This window comes from Alosa sapidissima, chromosome 12 (genome assembly GCF_018492685.1).
Source record: "Alosa sapidissima isolate fAloSap1 chromosome 12, fAloSap1.pri, whole genome shotgun sequence".
In the NCBI taxonomy this organism is placed as follows: Eukaryota; Metazoa; Chordata; class Actinopteri; order Clupeiformes; family Clupeidae; genus Alosa; species Alosa sapidissima.
Window position 1 is genome coordinate 16,671,609 of NC_055968.1, and position 17,447 is coordinate 16,689,055.

At 41.8% G+C, this 17,447-nt stretch overlaps 3 protein-coding genes across 11 annotated transcripts; 1 reads left to right on the forward strand and 2 right to left on the reverse strand.

Annotated features, from left to right (window-relative positions):
* Positions 1 to 4: 4 nt before the first annotated feature.
* On the reverse strand, positions 5 to 3,597 carry fpgt (fucose-1-phosphate guanylyltransferase). Of its 5 annotated transcripts, none has more exons than XM_042111625.1 (5): positions 3,479 to 3,597; positions 3,272 to 3,372; positions 2,715 to 2,882; positions 2,543 to 2,635; positions 5 to 1,874 (listed from the first exon to the last, which is right to left on the reverse strand). In XM_042111625.1, the coding sequence occupies exons 2-5, from the start codon at positions 3,342 to 3,344 to the stop codon at positions 469 to 471; spliced, it is 1,740 nt and encodes a 579-aa protein (XP_041967559.1). In that variant the 5' UTR covers positions 3,345 to 3,372; positions 3,479 to 3,597; the 3' UTR covers positions 5 to 468. The 5 variants fall into 5 exon arrangements, with proteins under 5 accessions (XP_041967559.1, XP_041967561.1, XP_041967558.1 ...); XM_042111627.1 differs by having other exon boundaries at positions 3,272 to 3,367; positions 3,479 to 3,561; XM_042111624.1 differs by having other exon boundaries at positions 3,272 to 3,367; positions 3,464 to 3,561.
* Positions 3,585 to 7,027, forward strand: lrriq3 (leucine rich repeats and IQ motif containing 3). Of its 4 annotated transcripts, none has more exons than XM_042111619.1 (9): positions 3,585 to 3,719; positions 4,063 to 4,348; positions 4,464 to 4,787; positions 4,917 to 5,047; positions 5,382 to 5,511; positions 5,635 to 5,697; positions 5,778 to 5,880; positions 5,963 to 6,695; positions 6,790 to 7,027. In XM_042111619.1, exons 2-9 carry the CDS (start codon positions 4,082 to 4,084, stop codon positions 7,007 to 7,009), a joined length of 1,971 nt encoding a protein of 656 aa, XP_041967553.1. In that variant the 5' UTR covers positions 3,585 to 3,719; positions 4,063 to 4,081; the 3' UTR covers positions 7,010 to 7,027. The 4 variants fall into 4 exon arrangements, with proteins under 4 accessions (XP_041967553.1, XP_041967552.1, XP_041967554.1 ...); XM_042111618.1 differs by having other exon boundaries at positions 3,658 to 3,784; XM_042111620.1 differs by having other exon boundaries at positions 3,687 to 3,779.
* A 692-nt stretch (positions 7,028 to 7,719) lies between these two features.
* acot11b (acyl-CoA thioesterase 11b) lies at positions 7,720 to 16,481 on the reverse strand. 2 transcript variants are annotated; one of them, XM_042111629.1, is made up of 16 exons: positions 16,339 to 16,481; positions 13,300 to 13,514; positions 12,469 to 12,538; positions 12,310 to 12,370; positions 12,083 to 12,184; positions 11,658 to 11,787; positions 10,502 to 10,658; positions 10,251 to 10,370; positions 9,985 to 10,123; positions 9,731 to 9,786; positions 9,520 to 9,586; positions 9,337 to 9,420; positions 9,115 to 9,248; positions 8,902 to 9,033; positions 8,608 to 8,734; positions 7,720 to 8,508 (listed from the first exon to the last, which is right to left on the reverse strand). In XM_042111629.1, exons 2-16 carry the CDS (start codon positions 13,487 to 13,489, stop codon positions 8,350 to 8,352), a joined length of 1,728 nt encoding a protein of 575 aa, XP_041967563.1. In that variant the 5' UTR covers positions 13,490 to 13,514; positions 16,339 to 16,481; the 3' UTR covers positions 7,720 to 8,349. The 2 variants fall into 2 exon arrangements, with proteins under 2 accessions (XP_041967563.1, XP_041967562.1); XM_042111628.1 differs by having other exon boundaries at positions 11,658 to 11,793.
* Between the last annotated feature and the right edge of the window lie 966 nt (positions 16,482 to 17,447).

The window sequence follows — 17,447 nt, forward strand, 5'->3', positions numbered from 1 at the left end:
TATGTTTGTAAATCAGAAAGATTTTTAATTACCGATAAATAAATACCATTATTATTATTATTATTATAAATTATTTAGACGTTAATTTACTCCCCGTCAGCAATCAAACACAAACACCATGATCATTTGTTAAGACACAAACCAAATTAAATATATGACCCTATTATTATTTAACTAAATGTTTAACCATTTCATATCCAGTATGTTTTCACACCAGCCCAAAACAAAACCTAGGGTCACAAAAACTAATAAAAAGTATGAACTACCTTTCATTTCAGTCACTTTGGATAAAGGCATTTGCTAAATAAATTACATTCAAAATGAAAAAATGCAACAGTTCTATGTCCTCTCTATACAATCTCTATACAAAAATATTGGCTGTGGTCCATAAATCCGTTTCCCTTAATTTCCGAAATGTTGTTATGTATATGTTGTTACATAACATCATTAAACATAAATGGTTGAATGTTACTTCTCCTTCAAAATGTCCTCATAGAGGCCCCTTCTGAACCTCAGCATCTCCTCCAAGTTTTTGTTCTGCAGGGCCTCCTGCAGTGAGACAAGCCTGAGGTCCTTGAGTGCAGTGATCACGGAGCTTCCCTGCGGAGCCTCAACCATCTGCAGGCTCGTGGAGACTGAACTCCTCAGGTCAGGACACACCGGGAAGATGCAGGCATTCCACAAGCTGCACGCGGATTTGTCTCCAGAGAAACACAGGCTCTCCGGAGGCAGGCCCCAGCGCGCGGCGCACTCCACCAAGCTTTTACCGAAATACTTCAGGGCTGTTGCTTGCGCAGGACTGGACACACTGTGCTTGAGGTTGTCCTTTATGCTAAAAGCGACTGTCACAAAGCCAATGCTCTTGTTTAGGTTGACGGACAGAGAGTGCATGAAGGTCTGGCATGGAACTGACTGTCCAGCATCAAGCAAGCACCCACTGACGATCGACCTTTCACCCACTGTAACATCTGTGCTGAGCTTGGAGTACTCCACTACTGATCCTGCGGACACTACCACACTGGGGTGCAAAACACTGTGCATAACACACGCCACGGAGGACCCCAGGTCTTTTTTGCAGTCACAGACGCTGAAGGCGACAGGCAGAAGGCCTAGTTCCTCTCTGAGAGTAGGATCCTCAGTCAGGTGGAAGAGGTACTCCTCGGTGGTACCAATGTGATAGAATTTTGAGTTGTTGAGCAGGATGACATTAAGAGGGGTGCCTTTCAGTCGGTGGAATATCTTCTGCCGGATGTCCACCAGACTGCTTTCCTTTTTGGTTACGTTGGCGATGTTGGTAGTGTACTCCACGGTGGCTCCAGGCCCCAGAGCCTGAAGAAAGTCCCCATACGCATCAACCTCACAAGTTAATGGCTCAACTTCTTTGAGCATGTTCAGCAGACTCTCTGAAGTAGAGTAGTCCATGTAGTATGTGCTGTCTGTGTATACAAATTCTGCATCACATATAGACTCACAGCTGTCTTGTCTCTTGCGAACTGCACCTGTTTTATACATTTTATCTACACTTGGCTTGTGCAAAAACTGCTGACAGGATGTATATTCCATCTCAGAGACGCCACAGTTTTCCCCTGAATCCAACACGAACACCCCATGGGTCGTACCAATGGTGAGTGAAGATGGGTGGGCCAAAGCTGTGAAACCTGACCTGTTGAACTTGATGCTCTCCCCTTCTGCGATGCTGTACAGTTCAATGTCATCTGCACATGTTACTAACACACCTGGCTTCATGTGGACAGGGAAGTCAACGTATAGAGCCAGCTTGATCTCTAACATCTGATACAGAGGTTCTCCACATGGCAGGGCAGTGAAAATCTTTCCCAATGCACTAGCGTTTGGCAAACGCTGGCTGAATCCACCTGTGGGAACATAGAACCATCATTTAAAACTTGCACGTAGGGCTGCACAATTATTGCAATTGCAATGGCAATATGAACCAACGCAATTACCTATTCGCAAAAGCTACAAATAATTGTGCACAGTTAATTTTGTCACATTTATGATATTTATATTCACATCATCCTCCTTGATTGTGCTACTTCTGGTTGGTGAGTGTGCGTAGTGCGAGGGGCACAGAAACTCTGACTGGTGAGCTCCACAGTCGGTCGGGGGTTCTCACCAATCAGGGGTGGCACAAATTAAAGAGACATTTGCAATATTGACATTCATTGACTTCATTGACATTCAAAAATCATATCGCAAATCGCAATCGCAATATCTGTCAGAAAAATCGCAATTAGATATTTTCCCCAAATAATGCAGCCCTACTTGAACCTCATATCCAAAACTTCCTGTATGATCTATAGTCTTTTCCAGTATGTAGTTTGTCTAAAACAAAATCAAGATGGCTCCAAACATTACAGTATTGTGAGAGAATGCCGCAACTTCACCAACTAACAAGGTGCTTGGATGAAATATCAAGGAATACAGAATCCAGCAAGACAAGTCAAAACTGAATTCACAGTTAAAAGTTTGAAGAAATTTTGGCACAACGGCCTTCACAAAGATAACCCAAACTGACACAAACCTGCATGAATCAGGATCACTCTGAATGAAGATAACGCCTTGCCATATATTTTCTCAAGGTGTTGTAGTGCATAAAGAGTTGAGCCTCCATTTCCTATAATCACAAGGCAAAAGAAGATTTATAATTGTCAAAACACAGCAGGAGGAATTGAAAGCTAAACTTGGCCACCCACCTATTTTACAGCCAGGTGGATCTGCAAACACGTGATATGGAACGCCAAGTGGTAGCTCTTTTCTGCAGAGTTTCTCTTTGATCTGAAGCTCGTAAGCAACTCTCTGATGTTCGTCTACAGCTGTGAGAACGACAAGGTCCCAGAATTCTCCAGACTTCACCTCTTTACCTGCACATAGTTGATAAAAGTAAATGGACCTAAGTGTCAAGTTTAATTTAACTCATCAGTCTATGATGAATAGATACACTGTGCATACTGTCCATCGTGATATAGTTATTGTTATCCCACCCAAATTCATACAAATAGCTTTAACATGATGATCGAGAGGGTTTGCAATGAATGGCCCTCACACTACCATGAATGGCCAACATACAACAAACTATTATGAATGGCCAACAACATAGGCTACCAAACCTAGAGTTATCTGACAAACAAGATATGGTGGATCAGGACACACCATACCCACAAAAGTAATAACATTGAATACTTGTAGAAATGTGTATGCAACGTCAATTCTTTCACAATATTTGTGTTTCACCACCAGTGTGTTAGCCTACCTCTTCTTTCGTGAAACTTTTTCAGCTTTTTCCTGGTCGACCTTTGCAGTATTTTATTTCCGTGTTCAGCCATGCTTAATGAGATCTCTTTGGACACTATACTAGACATAGGGATACAACCAGATACATTACAAATGCATTATATGCATGGTCATTTCTAAATTTACTGATAGTGAAATCACAGAGGTTTACCCATAGGCAGTTTACCCAGTTGAAGCTGCCACAAGATTACTTCCGTGTTTGAATCGCGTCACGTTGTCACGTGACTCGTAAACTACTGGTCCACCAGAACACACAACAGTTAATAATTAAAATGTGACGGACGGATACAGAAATATAGAAATACAGTAGCGTTGTACAGAAGTGTTGTACAAAGTGGACTCCCGATATCATGCAGCAAACTTTTTCCTTCTTGCTGTCACCCAGTAGTCATGACAACGGTGTAGAGGCGAGTATGTGTTATGAGTACGTGAGATTTAGAGAAACCATGGATTAGCTGACGTTACAGGTCAGGTAAAGTTAATATGTTAATAACTTCTGATATACCTCTCGGTATTGCAAAATATTTTGCCATAATTAATTATTATACATTTTATTGATGTATTGTAGTATATTAGTTACATAATAGTTAGTCATTAATAGTTAATAATAGTTGTTACATATATTCTGTAACTTGTTTATGTAGGCTACTGCTACTACGTTAACGTTAATGCGATGCCTTAGAGCCTACTTAACGTGAGGGACCCTTGCAAGTTTGACGTTATTTGTGAATGTTCACTCTGATCTTTTAGTGACACAAAATGTGGCAAAATGGATGTCCTTGATGCTCAACAGTTTCTCGTAAGCTGCACTGCATCACTAATTGAGCAGCATGGAGTGGTTGAGCAGGAGGGCACGAAAGGTATCGTACAGGAAATTGTGATGGTCAGACTGAGCAACTATATGCTTAAAAATGTGGTCCATTTCGAGTGTTGTCAGTCGTTGAGGATTTGCATCCTTGCCAACAACTTCATTACCAACATAGCTGGTTTGTCAGAGTGTGTTCATCTAGTGAAATTAGATCTGAGTGGAAATCAGGTAAGTAGCCTAGATGACAGAGATCCAGACACACAATGTCTTTATTATTATTATTATTATTATTATTTTGATATGCGGTTCTTTTCAGGAACTCACTTGTCCATGCTAATTTCAGATAACACAATTACCAGATGTAGGCTTTTGGAAGAGGTTTGTGGAACTACAGCTACTAAATCTGCATGACAACAATATGTCAACCAGACAGCATGTTATGGGGTTATCTGGCTGTTCAAACTTGGCTGCCCTGACCCTGCATAACACACCCTTGAGTTTAAGGGAAAACTACAGGCACTGTATGGTCAACAGCTTGTGGTCACTGAAGGCTTTAGACAAGTACATCATTTCTGATGAGGAGATCATTGAAGGCTTTACCATCCTTCATAAATTCAAACAAATGACCCCTCATTTAGCAATCGATCTTCACCCTTCCTCAAAAATGGTAGGTGCTGGAATTACACAGTTCACAATAATGAAGTTAATACCATGTGCAGTAAAGTGTATTTGTGTGTACTATGTGTGTACTATACAGTTTCATTGCTTGCACTGAATGCCCTGTCTGTAACCGCAGGAGCCCTTCAAGAGTGAAATGAAGTTAGTCATGAAGACAATCTCAAAGATTAATCAGATCCAAGCACATTATTCCCCAACTTTAATCATCCAAAAATGGTTCAGAGGTCATCTTACCAGGAAAAGTCTTGGGTAAAGAACTTTAATGTTTCAATATTACTCTCATATTTACAAATGTGGCAGATGCCTTTATCCATACACTTTTACCTTAAGTCCAGTAGAACCTCAACACAACCGTGAAGTAGGGTACGAATAGTATTGAGGTGCTGTTTTATCATTTTGACCCTTTAAGCGATGTTACGCGGTTTCTAAGCTAAAACATTTTTTGCCACATACATCACCATCCACTAGCTGCCTCTGCCCTGAATACAATGTAAAAGAAAACACAGTCTCTGTACATTAGGCTGGTGAGAAATGTTTTATATGACATGTTAATGCATATTTATACTGTATATCACATTGTCAGCATCACAAGTTCAACATGGCATTGGAGAAAGATAAAAAAACAGCTTTCACCCATCGTTTCTGAGGCCACAATTACTGATGACCCTCTTTATTCTGACAAAAAGCCAACCACGGTTGGCAAACATACGGATGTGAGTTCTTTGTGAGAACTTTAAATTAAGTTAATTTGATTATGTAATTTAAACATTAAGTTAAAGGTACCAGACAATCTGAATAAAGGTTGGCATTGTTGATTTAATTTATTTGCCACCCAGGATCAGTATGAAGGGGATGTGAAAATGAAGCTTTTAATGAACTTGCTCACTGGTACTGCAGAGGTAAGATGAGCAAAGTAGGCATTTTATAATATTGTTACTTAATCATTCTGAAAGACACTAGACATTTTACCTTGTTGCAGGTTGTACGTGAAGAACAGGCTCTTTCATCTACTATTAAACTGAAAGCCTGTACCCCTCCACCCCCCCAGAACAGTAAAGTTTTAAGCACATCCAAAGAGAAAGGTAATGTGTCTTTCCTGTTGTTATCAAATATGGCTGGCAGTTTGAATCAAAATCTCATTTCCTATGTCACATACCTGGACAGATGTCACAGATCTATCGGAGGAGCTGCAAAGCCTGGCGCTCGAGATGACAGGAATCCACCTGTATGGCTACAAGGCCGTACTCCACCAGACGGACCCTGTCACCATCATGCACCTCTCGCGCCAGCAGGACGGCAAGGACGTCCGGAGGGACCTCGGCCTGCTCCACAGCCTAAAACCGAGCCCCAAGAAGCCGCCGCACCCTCACCCCCCCATGGTCACTGCAGAGCAGCGGCTGACGGACCGCTGCCATGCCGGCATCAACCTGGAGGTCTTCAACATAGTCGAGCGAGCCAACCGGGCGCGTGCGCGCGACGAGGTGCACAGGAAGAGGGCCGAGCACGTCACGCAGGCCCAGGCGAGGAGGGAGGAGGCGCGGGAGTACAGGGACATGGTCATGGAGGGCCGGCGGAAGGAGGTGCTGCAGCAGAGGGAACAGGAGCAGGTGGAGCTGCAGGACGCGCTGCTGCGGCTGAAGGCCAACCAGAACCGAGAGGCGCAGGAGGCCAGGGAGAGGCACGCACTGTGGCTGGAGACGAGGAAGCTCAAGCAGCTGGAGCAGGCCAAGACGGGCGATTTCTGCTGCCGCCACCTCTCCCTGTGCAAGGTCATCGTCAAACAGCAGGACCGACAGAGGCGTAAAGTTATAATGGAAGAGAGACAAAGCCTTGTGACGTCCACCCAGGCACATGTAGCCAAGCAAAAGCAGCTGATCCAGAAGTACTTGGAGCGCAGGTAAAAAACAACACCTTATGGTCCTTTTCATGCGAAACTGATGCTTTCACATGCTGTTTTTAACATCGCTTGTTATTGTTGCATGTTGTTCTAGGAAACAGTCCATTAAGGAGAGTACCATGATTTCTCGAATGACACTCAACTCCTACAAGCTGAAAGTGCACAATAACTTGCTCCGGGCAGCCAAGGTCCGGGTGGCGAGGAAGAAATCCAGTCATGCAAAGACAGCAGCCAGGAAAACACTGGTGCTTGAGAGAACCACTTTAAGAAACACATATATCGTAAACACCACAGTTAAAAAAGACAACAGATAAACCATCAGAGAAATGTGACTCTTTCCTTATAGTCTTTAAAAAATACTTCTCCAAATATCATATCGCTGTTTTGCACATCAATCCACATTAATCCACATCATGTGGATTGGGGCAGCCGTGGCCTACTGGTTAGCACTCCACACTTGTAACCGTAGGGTTGCCAGCTCGAACCCCGACCAGTAGGCACGGCTGAAGTAGCTCACTGCGCCGGGATTAGTGTGTGCTTCACCTCACTGTGTGTTCACTGTGTGCTGAGTGTGTTTCACTAATTCACAGATTGGGATAAATGCAGAGACCAAATTTCCCTCACGGGATCAAAAGAGTATATATACTTATACTTACTTATATGTTATCATTCATGTACAGACACATCAAACACTTGAAGTACATATGTATATAATATATAATCTTTCATATTCAAAATGATGCCCGTATTGTCTTGGTAAACTTGCTGCATTTTATCTGATGCCAACCAAAACTTTGAAACTGAAAGGAACTGAAATACATGTAATTTTTGCCCCAAAACACAAACTTGCTTCTTCCCCCGCAACATTAATGTAATTATTAAGGTGGTAGCATAGAGAATACTTGAGTCAGACTTGCAGTGTTCCCATGCAGCGTTTGATTGCATTGGGACTGTGTGTGTGCTGTGCATCTTGCTGGGCTTACAATTGCACAAAAATAATTTTACTAAATATTAAGACACTTGCTCAGGGCTTTGGAATTGTATTGTCTGTTTTTCTGTGAATCATATCCTTAGGATGACTATGTTGCTGTTGAGGACAGAAGCATTTTACTTTTACTGGCACCACAAACAACATAACTGCAGTTCAGAAGAAGGGATCCAAGTGTGTGATCATAAACACGTGTCTGAGTTAATGGTGTTGAATTAGATGTTGGAAACCTACATCTAATTGACAATATTGAAATTCCCTATGGTATAACAACTACTCATGCTTTTAATACCTTAAGGGCTGTAAAGTGCTGTTTAGGTGCTGTGATTTCCTACACAATATTACTGCATGAAACCTGTAACAAAGCATGACATTGCTTCAAGCTGACCTTAGTTTACAATAAACCAACTGACATCTTCAAAAAAATATTTTTGACCATAAAAACATTACATTTTCAGGAAAATGTCAGGACATAAGCCACTGCAGAAAAGGAATTGTACTAAATAATATAATAATATATCATAAATCATTTATCATAGCATGGGAATCGATACTGGCTACAGTAGGTAAGTGAAATGAGGAGTCTGATTCAGTCAGGGCAAGAGTTAGGAGTGTCAGAGATATCAGCTTCTGCTGCTGAAGAAGAGACTCATCATCCTGGATCCTTCAGAGTTCAGAGGGGGAATGGGACCCCAGGCTGTCTCTGTTCCTCTCAAGAAACTCGCTGCAAGAGGAAAAGGTGTTGTAGAACATTGAGGAGAGTCCAGCGATATCAGTGGAGATGTAAGGCAAGACACCCGGCGTGGCCTGGTTGTAGTAGGAGATCTGAGAACCATACAGATGGAATACATGTCAAAATGGTGCCGATCTCTCATGAACACTGCTGTATCTTTTTATCCAGTAGGAAGTTGTTGTTTTTCACACCTTAGTAAGGTTGTCTGACTCTTCCGAAATACTGAAACCAGCACAGAGGACCTCTCCTCGGTTTAAGTCCTCTGTTGGTGGATGAGTGGGCAGCGTCACAGAGCGCAGAGCGATCAAGTAAGGCTCACTGAGGAGGGATAAGCAGAGGGAGAGAGAGTGAGTGGCCGTTGAGGCTGTAAGGCAATTGAGGTGGACTGTCAGAGAGTGAGAGTACTCTCTGGGGGGTTCTGTGAAGCCTTGATTAGGTTGCTAAAGCTACTGAGAAAAAGTGGTGCTTTTCTTAGAATTCCCCACCTCGGGTCACATGGACGCCTCCGTGAGGCCAGCATAATGAAGTCTTGGTCTTTTCCCCCCTTCCTGACAGAGGGAGTGACCACTCGGTAGATGGTGTCATCCTCATCAGCTTGGTTTATTACTTCGCATTCCCTAATAATAACATTATTATAAAAATGCCATAGAAAATACATATACTAATATCGATATGTACATATTTGTAATAACACTTACTTATAATGCCTATCCCATTCCTTCCTGCGCGTCAGATCGGACAAAAGCACAAACACTTGTTCTGCTGGGACGTTTACATGTGTCTCCACTTTAAAACACAACTTCTGGTTCTCCTCTAATGTATACAAGCTCACCTAGGGATAATATGGTACATTTTCCATTACCATTTATTAATTTACTAATTATCCATAATAGCAAGAAACATTTGCAACTAGTTCCAACCTTATATTTTTCTGAGTTCAATGCCCAGTTGCCCCGTGCAGACAACAGTTTTAAGGCAGACACATTGTTGTAACTGAGGTACATCTGTTGAAGAAAACAATGTTAGGTAAAAGGTCAACCATTTTGACATGTCAAGTGCATTACATTGCACATCACTGTTTATTATCTTATTTGCAGGGCTACCTGATTACTGGGGTCCCAAGGAACAGATAATGGCACTTCAGTATGCTTGCAGGAAATTATGTACTTTCTAAAACAAACAAACACAGTGTAGATGAACCAAAATGTTGGTAGAGTAACAATGTAGAGATGGAAATTGTCTAGACTCTATATTCAATATCTACAGACAATCTTAATGCTGCTTAAAAAAAATATTATTGTTACCACCACACACCTGTCCAGTCTAATTTTCTTCCTGGCAATGGCTTCCTGGTACCGGCGCTTCCCATCCTGTGGACGCAGTAAGACTCAGGAATCAGTGTTTGTGAGAAAAACAAAAACGACCATTTTTCAGCTGCTGAGCTGAAAAACAATCCAGTATTAGGGGGATATTTGGGGATAAGCACCACTGACATTTTTGAGGAATGCAGCTAATTCTCCACATAGTTTGGAATGTATCAGCCCGGTGGCTGATTAACGTGGTCTTACCACTGGTACAGGTCGAATGCGGGGCAATGTGCGCGGTTTCTTGTCACTGTCCAGCACCTCAAATGTCATGAAGGCACTGTTGATATGGCGAAGTGGCTCGCCTCCTTGGTATGCTTCTGCACACACTCCCACTTCCATGCTGTGGTTTTACAAAGACAGTACTGTCAGACTTGATGTAACATTGACATTGCTATTACAGTAGAGGGTTTAATTAAATATATTAATGATGGTAATAACTGGTACACTTGTATTTTGAAGAGAACTACCTTTTCTTGAAGGCGTTGTTAACAATTGCCTTTAAAACCAAGCGGTCACCTATGTGAGAGGGGCCTCGAAAGTGGAACATGTCAATCGTGCTCAGAGTCGGGTGGGCATTACACAGTCGGCTGAAAGATGGAAAAAGATGGTCAGAATAGTCAAAGTCAAAGAAAAGTCAGAGTCACTTTCCATCTCTGGCAGTCTAATAAGCAAAATTACACAATAAGCCTATTATGGCATATTGTTCCCTGTGATTCACCTGGCTGCAATGGTGGCCACATTCTCCATCCAGGCCATTATCTGTCCCCCGAACGTGCTGACTTGGTGGTTGGCATGGGGTGGCAGGACCAGCTCCACACTCTCCACCCTGGTGCGTTCAGCTGGCACTGCGTCCTGATGCTCCTCACATTCAGGAACTGAGGGGCAAGCATACACCCCCCAAAAAACAAATAACTGCATATAATATGGAGTAATTGCTTCAGACAGCTTATCCTGTATTTCCTAACCTTAAAGGCTTAGGTCACTCTTTTCGGCTTGTAATGTATGGTGCAAGACACTTAATCATGGGGTGAAAACCTTTGGAAACGTTTAAGTCCTCAGTTCTGTAAGGCAAGCAAAGGGAGGTGTGATGGGTGCAATCAGCTGAGCCAGTGCAGTGGCACTGCAGTAAAAGCATGGCAGGAGATTTACTGAGTCAACTTCTCTTTCAACTTCTCTTTAGTCATGCATTTACATTTTGCATTAAGTCATCTGGCAGATACGTTTAAGGAATGTACGAATGAGGCACAATGTAACCACAGAGCAAATGAATGCAACAAAATGCCATGGAAGTTCATTTGAATTCTAACACGAACACCAGACAGTAGAGTTAATTTCAGATGCAAAACAAACTTAATGTCAAACCTAAAGCTAAAGAGTTCAAGCGTAACTCTCGCCAAAATGCAACCTAGGGTCTTTTTGTGATTGTACCCGAGTCAAACTTACATTTAAAGCATAATTAAGTGCCACTTTTAAGGTTGATCTTTCTTAATGTCATTTTCAGGTCAAATGGCCTTTTGAATTGGAGTGCTAGGGACACTACTATTTTGATGCGATCATATTATGATGATGGCTATTTTTAAAACACTAAGAAGGCTCGACACAACATGAAACTTTACTCAAAGTATCACCAGGTTCACTACACATGAACTCAAGCATTGAGAACATTGTTTGTGTACACAGAGTTTACTAAAAAGAAAGGTTTTGAACAAGTAAACTCTGTGTACACAAACAATGTTCTCAAAGCTTGAGTAATTATGCTTTAAAAACAAAAGTTTGACTCGGTTACATTCACAAAAAGACCCTAGGCTGCATTTTGGCGAGAGTTACGCTTTAAGAGACCTTCTCTTCAGGTGAGGTGAGTTATGGTTCTGTACCTGTCTGAGACGTGCTGCTACTGAGCAGGTCGTTGATGATCTCTGCATGAATGAGCCGCATCCTCCTCCTCTCCGCTGCTAGGCTGTACTCCATCTGCTCAGCTTGTGTGAGCGGGATCACCTGTTTCAGCTGGACCTGCACACAGTCACACAGGTGACAGAGTGTGAGAGCCCATGGACTGACTGCCACAACATGAGTCATTGTCTTTAAAATAGTATTCCGACAACTATGAATGAACTTCTGTTGGTCAGGAGTTGACATTTTGAAAGACTTAAAAAAGTTGTTTATACAAATTGTTTTTAAACTGCGTCTGCCTTTCTACTGTCGCTTTTTAGCTGTTAGTATTATGTATAAATCATCCCTTGATGATGTTTGAACAACAGGTTACGACACATTTACATCTAGAACTGAACAACACCCTCACCTTCCCCGCTTCTGTTCGCCGTGCAACAAATGTGGCAAATGCATGGCACACCTTGCACTGCTGATCGCTAAAAAGGTCCTCGCAGCTAACCACAATACCGACCTGAGGAGAATTAAAATTACTGACATCAACACTTCACAATAAGCACAAAATACACCTTTGTATAAATCCACTGAAATATGAAATTAATTAATTATAAATTATGTAATACACATGTAAAAAACTACCTCCATGCTAGATGTGAATGCCCTGTTCACTTTGGCTTTGATGTGGACAACTTGCCCAACACTAGAGAGAGATATAAAACAGTAATAATTAATAATAATCTCATTTATGCTTATTCATTTAAGAAGTGTAGAATGTGCTTAGATTGTGGTGAATTTTACCTAATGGTGTGTTCAAAGTGTATATCATCAACAGAGGCAGTTACACAGGAACATCCGGCATGCCTTTCAGCTGTGGCAAAGGAAATTAATTACAGTAATTTCACAATATACCACAAAAATCTGCTGTATAACAAATAAACTACAAATACTTATGACTGTCTAAACGTTGAGATACACAAGAAATTGTTTACAGGACAATTAAACAATTCAACATTACAGGCTAACTTGTTGTGATTCGTCATTCGGTACATTTCAAGCAACAGGCCATGATTGACATATCTATGATAAGATAAAGCCTTCAAAATCAGTGTAAAATAGCCTTTAGTGGCCATTCAGTAGCTAGCTCCTTCAGTCTTTGATGGCGGTTTGTGTAAACAAGAGGAGTGGTGGGTCATCTGTGTTTTCCTAACCAACATGTTTACACAGAGCAGGTGGAACAGGTTTATAACTCCAGGTCTGTAAGACATTTACAGTCAACTTGGAGAGCTGCAGAGGGCATTCTGTGTTGTGTTCCTCTCAAAACAGAACGTCGGAGTCCAAACACATCCAGTGAGAAAACGGTATAGTCCTCCTCTCCTGACATCCGCTGAGGCTCTCCTTAGCCTTTGTTGTCTCTGTCTCTGTGTCTTCTGTGTTAGTGTGTTATTGGTGTCTTTGGACTGTATTTATGTCCCATGTTGTCCATTCAATGTTTTTCTAAATTAAATTGTTGCTGCTGTCTTGACCAGGACTTCCCTGGCAGAAGAGGCATTGTGTCTCAATGGGAACTTCCTGGCTAAATAAAGATTAAATAAAATTTAAAAAAAATCTTCAATCCCTTGGGGAGCTTACCTGAGAGGCAGGCAGTGGAGTCCATCCACTTGAGCAGCTGGCCTACACTGAGCTCCCCGCAGTGGTTGGCATGGCAGGGCAGCACGATCTGGCTCATCTTCACCTCCGTGGGGTTCCTGTACACGTCGCCGTTCTCCAGGATGAACAGGGGCTCCTCAAGGAGCTCCGACTCCCAGTCCTCGGAGGCCATGGCTGTGTTAAGGAGGCTGAAATGTCTGCCCAAGTTTATACAGTAAACAGTGAATTAGCTGACACTGACCAGCAGTAACAGAGTTGGACACAGCAAACACAAGGGGCACGAAAGGAGAAGGTTGTGTTCACAGTTGGCAGTGTTGTGTTTTGTATTACCACATCAAAGGATTTGAACAAGTCTTCATGTCCATAATAATAACAGTTTCATGCACCCACATGTTTGAAAGATTAATTAGGCCTACTTCAAGTAGGATTTTGAAGATTATAGACTTTTTCAAGTCAAGTCAAGTCAAGTCAAGTCAAGTCGGCTTTTATTGTCAATTTCTTTACATGCACTGGTCATACAAAGAATTGAAATTTCGTTTCTTACTTTCCCATGCAGACATAGACATGCTTTAAATACAGACATAGACATACTATGGACATAGCCATAGACAATAAACATTAAATTAAAGTGCAAGACTGAAATATAGAACATGTATGTATCAAAATAGAAATATAGGACATATATATAAAAAAAAAAAAGAGGTAGTTGTGTTGTATATTTCTATAGTCTTAACAGTTACATGAAGTAACTGGGGGGGGGGGGGGGGGTTTGGTAGACAGGATCCTAGTTTCCTAGGTTCCTGGTTGGCTGGTGGGTGGGGGGGGCTGTCAGTGATGGGAGAGTGGGTAGAGTGTTCAGCATCCTGATTGCTTGGTGGATGAAGCTACTTGCCAGTCTGGTGGTGCGGGAGCGGAGGCTCCTGTACCGCTTTCCAGAGGGCAGGAGGCTGAACAGTTCGTGTGCAGGGTGGGTTGTATCTTTGACAATCATTAGTGCTTTGCGGGTGAGGCGGGTGGTGTAAATGTCCTGCAGGGAGGGGAGTGGTGCTCCAATGATCCTCTTAGCTGTGTTAACAGTGCGCTGGAGGGTCTTCCTGTTCTGATCTGTGCAGCTTCCGCCCCACACTGTGATGCTGCTGGAGACGATGCTCTCGATGGTCCCTCTGTAGAATGTAGTCATGACAGGAGGCGTGGCACTTGCCTTCTTCAATTTGCGCAAGAAGTAGAGGCGCTGCTGGGCTTTCTTCGCCAGTGATGCTGTGTTGGTGGTCCAGGAGAGGTCGTCGCTGATGTGCACCCCCAGAAATTTTGTGCTGCTCACTCTCTCCACAGCATCTCCGTCGATGGACAGTGGTGGCAGTTGTTTGTGGCCTCTCTTTTCACTTTCAGAAGAATTAGTACTTGAAAGAGACCATTTTGCAATACACGTGTAATTGTGGGAATAACTGAGCAGAACAGCTGGCATCACATACTGTGTGCCTTTTGCAAAGTACACAAATAACATGCGCAAATTCAACAAAACAAAAAGGCTTTATAAAACGTACCACACAACTTAGAAAACATATACTGTAGGCCTACAGTAGGCTGTCCAGGATAATGACATAATGACATTTAGGACATTTTGGAGCTAGCGTGCAATATCCTGAACGTTGTGGGTTCAACTCCCGGCCTCCACCATTGTGCCCTTGAGCAAGGCACTTAACCCCAAATTGCTCTGGGGACAATGTAATCCCTTGTAATATAGTCACTTTGGACAAGTGTCTGCTAAATTAATAATTGTATAAATGAAGGAGTCAAACAATAAGCTCCAGTGATGTCTTCCCCTTCTATCTGCCATCAAATGTATGACAACTTCATATCTAAATAACAGTCTATATTTTTAATCATGTTGATTTCAGACACATAATTCCTTTACCACAAATAAAATGAAATAAAAAAAACATGTTTTAAATATTTCAGATTGTTTTCCTGCCTCAGTGCTGTATTCAGTATTAAGAACCACTACAAGTTATAACAAGTATAGGCTAATGCCAGTCAATAATGAAGCATAATTGTAATCTATTTAACATTGAGTGCTTGTCTCAAAAACACAGTAGGCTATGTCTAGCACACTGATTACAGTATATGCCACAAATTCAGAAAAAAAAGTCAATGCCCAATGTCTCCCACTATAATTCACTATGAATTATTAGTAGCCTACTAACATTGTTGACCATTTTAATTTCAAACTGACACTGGCAAATCAATTCACTTCATTCGTATCACTCTCTGAAATCAGAAGACCAACTTCTCTGAAAAACAAAGACTAACTTAAATCCAGAGTTGGGCATGTGCCACAAAGCTGACAATGGCTGGATTGTGTTTAAGCTTATAGCGAGGTCTTAACATGCAACTTGCAAGACTGCCACTTATCCACGTCTCCTCAGACTTTTCAACCCAAAGGCTCTACGTTAGTCAAAGTCACGCACAATTATATGGCAGAAAATTCCCCAACTTGCGCTTTTGATCAAAACGATCCAATTTTACAGCACAGTCCTGCATGGAAAACGGCCTACGTTTGTTACAGCGCATATTCTAAAAACTATTTTCACGGCGTAGCACTAAATACCAAACGTTCTTCTAGGACTAGGCTACCAGCTCACATGGCATGGTCACCTGTCTGTCGTGCCTTCTTTAAATCCACGACATTCCCCGACCTCCAACCGAACATCACTTTGTCTGTATAGCCATTGCATTACTATTCTTAGACAGCAAAGACGAGTTAGTCCACAATAGGAAAGTTATTCACATAAAATGAATATGCGTCTTAATTCAGTTACTAAATAGTTTGAATCACTTTAATAACGCATAGACACAGGCTATACAACAACTGGCATAGGCTATACAGTAAAAACAGCCTTATCACTCTTTGGCTTTGGATGTGTTCTACATTCATTGCTTGATTCAGTTATTTCAGTAATAACGTTTAACGTGATTTGAACTGAGGTACAAACATAGTTCAAATCAATAAAAAGTACTTACTAAAAGTGTCCAGAGTGATTTCTCGTCATATTTGTATGTGGCTTCTTCTGATTCCCAAGACTTTGGATGAAAACATTTACCGGGACACTCCACCGTCTGCCAACTACAACCGCATGCATGCCGTGGCCTGTGAGCGAACGACCATAACAGACCTCCCTAAAAAGATTGCGTTACAGTTCCGCCCATCAGTTTTTTAAAGGTAGAACGGAGTAGTTGCAAAAGGCCTACACATCATCCACTTGCTAATCTACGTGTAATTTTAAAATAGCCTAGGCCTACGGTAGGAGCTGGTATTTTGTTGCGAAATATCGCCATATTTACTCCTTTTGAGTTTTTGTTGAACGCGTCACAAAGACTGTCTATCAAAGACAGAAAGAACGAAAAGAAAGAAAGCGAGAGAGAGAGAGAGAAAGGATGCACGATTATTAGAGTGTATGGTAATATTTAAAATTGGTTATAGAATGGTTGTTTAAGAAGATGTCAGTTTCCAGAGGGAAGTTTCCAAGTGTCCAATAGTTTTCCAGGCTTATGTTGCCCTCTGCTGGTTAAATATTGTCATAACAACTTATTACTTTTTAGATACAGTAGGTATACTAATAGTGTGTAAATGTGCATGTGCACAGTTAGTTGTTCATAATGTGTGTGTGTGTGTGTGTGTGTATGTAGCATCTTTGTGCACTTGTGCATGTGACTATTGTATGTGTGTGTGTGTGTGTGTGTGTGTGTGAGTGTGTGTGTAGCATCTCTATAAGCTTGTGCATGTGACTATTTGTGTGTGTGTGTGTGTGTGTGTGTGTGTGTGTGTGTGTGTGTGCGTTCATGTGTACCTGTTGTTCTCTCTGCTCCTAATAGCAGCACATCGTCCCCACTCCAGGTGGCAGAACCCCAGAGGCGGACAGAGTACACAGCTTCATGAGTAAAAGTACAGATACCCTTTGCTAAATTTTACTCAAGTACAAGTAAAAGTACAACAGTCAGATGTCTACTTAAGTAAAAGTACTGAAGTACTTGTTTTTAAAAGTACTTGAGTATCAAGAGTACAAGAGTACATTTTCTAAATATTGCATTACTAAATATTGCATTAGTACTTGAGTATCAAGAGTACAAGA

Coding starts and splice junctions, on each gene's coding strand:
- fpgt (XM_042111623.1), bottom strand. CDS start 3,380: ATGTCTAGTATAGTGTCCAAAGAGATCTCATTAAGCATGGCTGAACAC. Junction 2,883..3,271: donor AAAGTTTCACGAAAGAAGAG/GTAGGCTAACAC, acceptor AACTATGTGCAG/GTAAAGAGGTGAAGTCTGGA. Junction 1,875..2,542: donor AGTGATCCTGATTCATGCAG/GTTTGTGTCAGT, acceptor ATGTTCCCACAG/GTGGATTCAGCCAGCGTTTG.
- lrriq3 (XM_042111619.1), top strand. CDS start 4,082: ATGGATGTCCTTGATGCTCAACAGTTTCTCGTAAGCTGCACTGCATCA. Junction 4,788..4,916: donor TTCACCCTTCCTCAAAAATG/GTAGGTGCTGGA, acceptor CTGTAACCGCAG/GAGCCCTTCAAGAGTGAAAT. Junction 5,698..5,777: donor TGCTCACTGGTACTGCAGAG/GTAAGATGAGCA, acceptor ACCTTGTTGCAG/GTTGTACGTGAAGAACAGGC.
- acot11b (XM_042111628.1), bottom strand. CDS start 13,489: ATGGCCTCCGAGGACTGGGAGTCGGAGCTCCTTGAGGAGCCCCTGTTC. Junction 12,539..13,299: donor CTCCACTGCCTGCCTCTCAG/GTAAGCTCCCCA, acceptor CCTTTGCCACAG/CTGAAAGGCATGCCGGATGT. Junction 10,659..11,657: donor TAGCAGCACGTCTCAGACAG/GTACAGAACCAT, acceptor CTTGCCCCTCAG/TTCCTGAATGTGAGGAGCAT.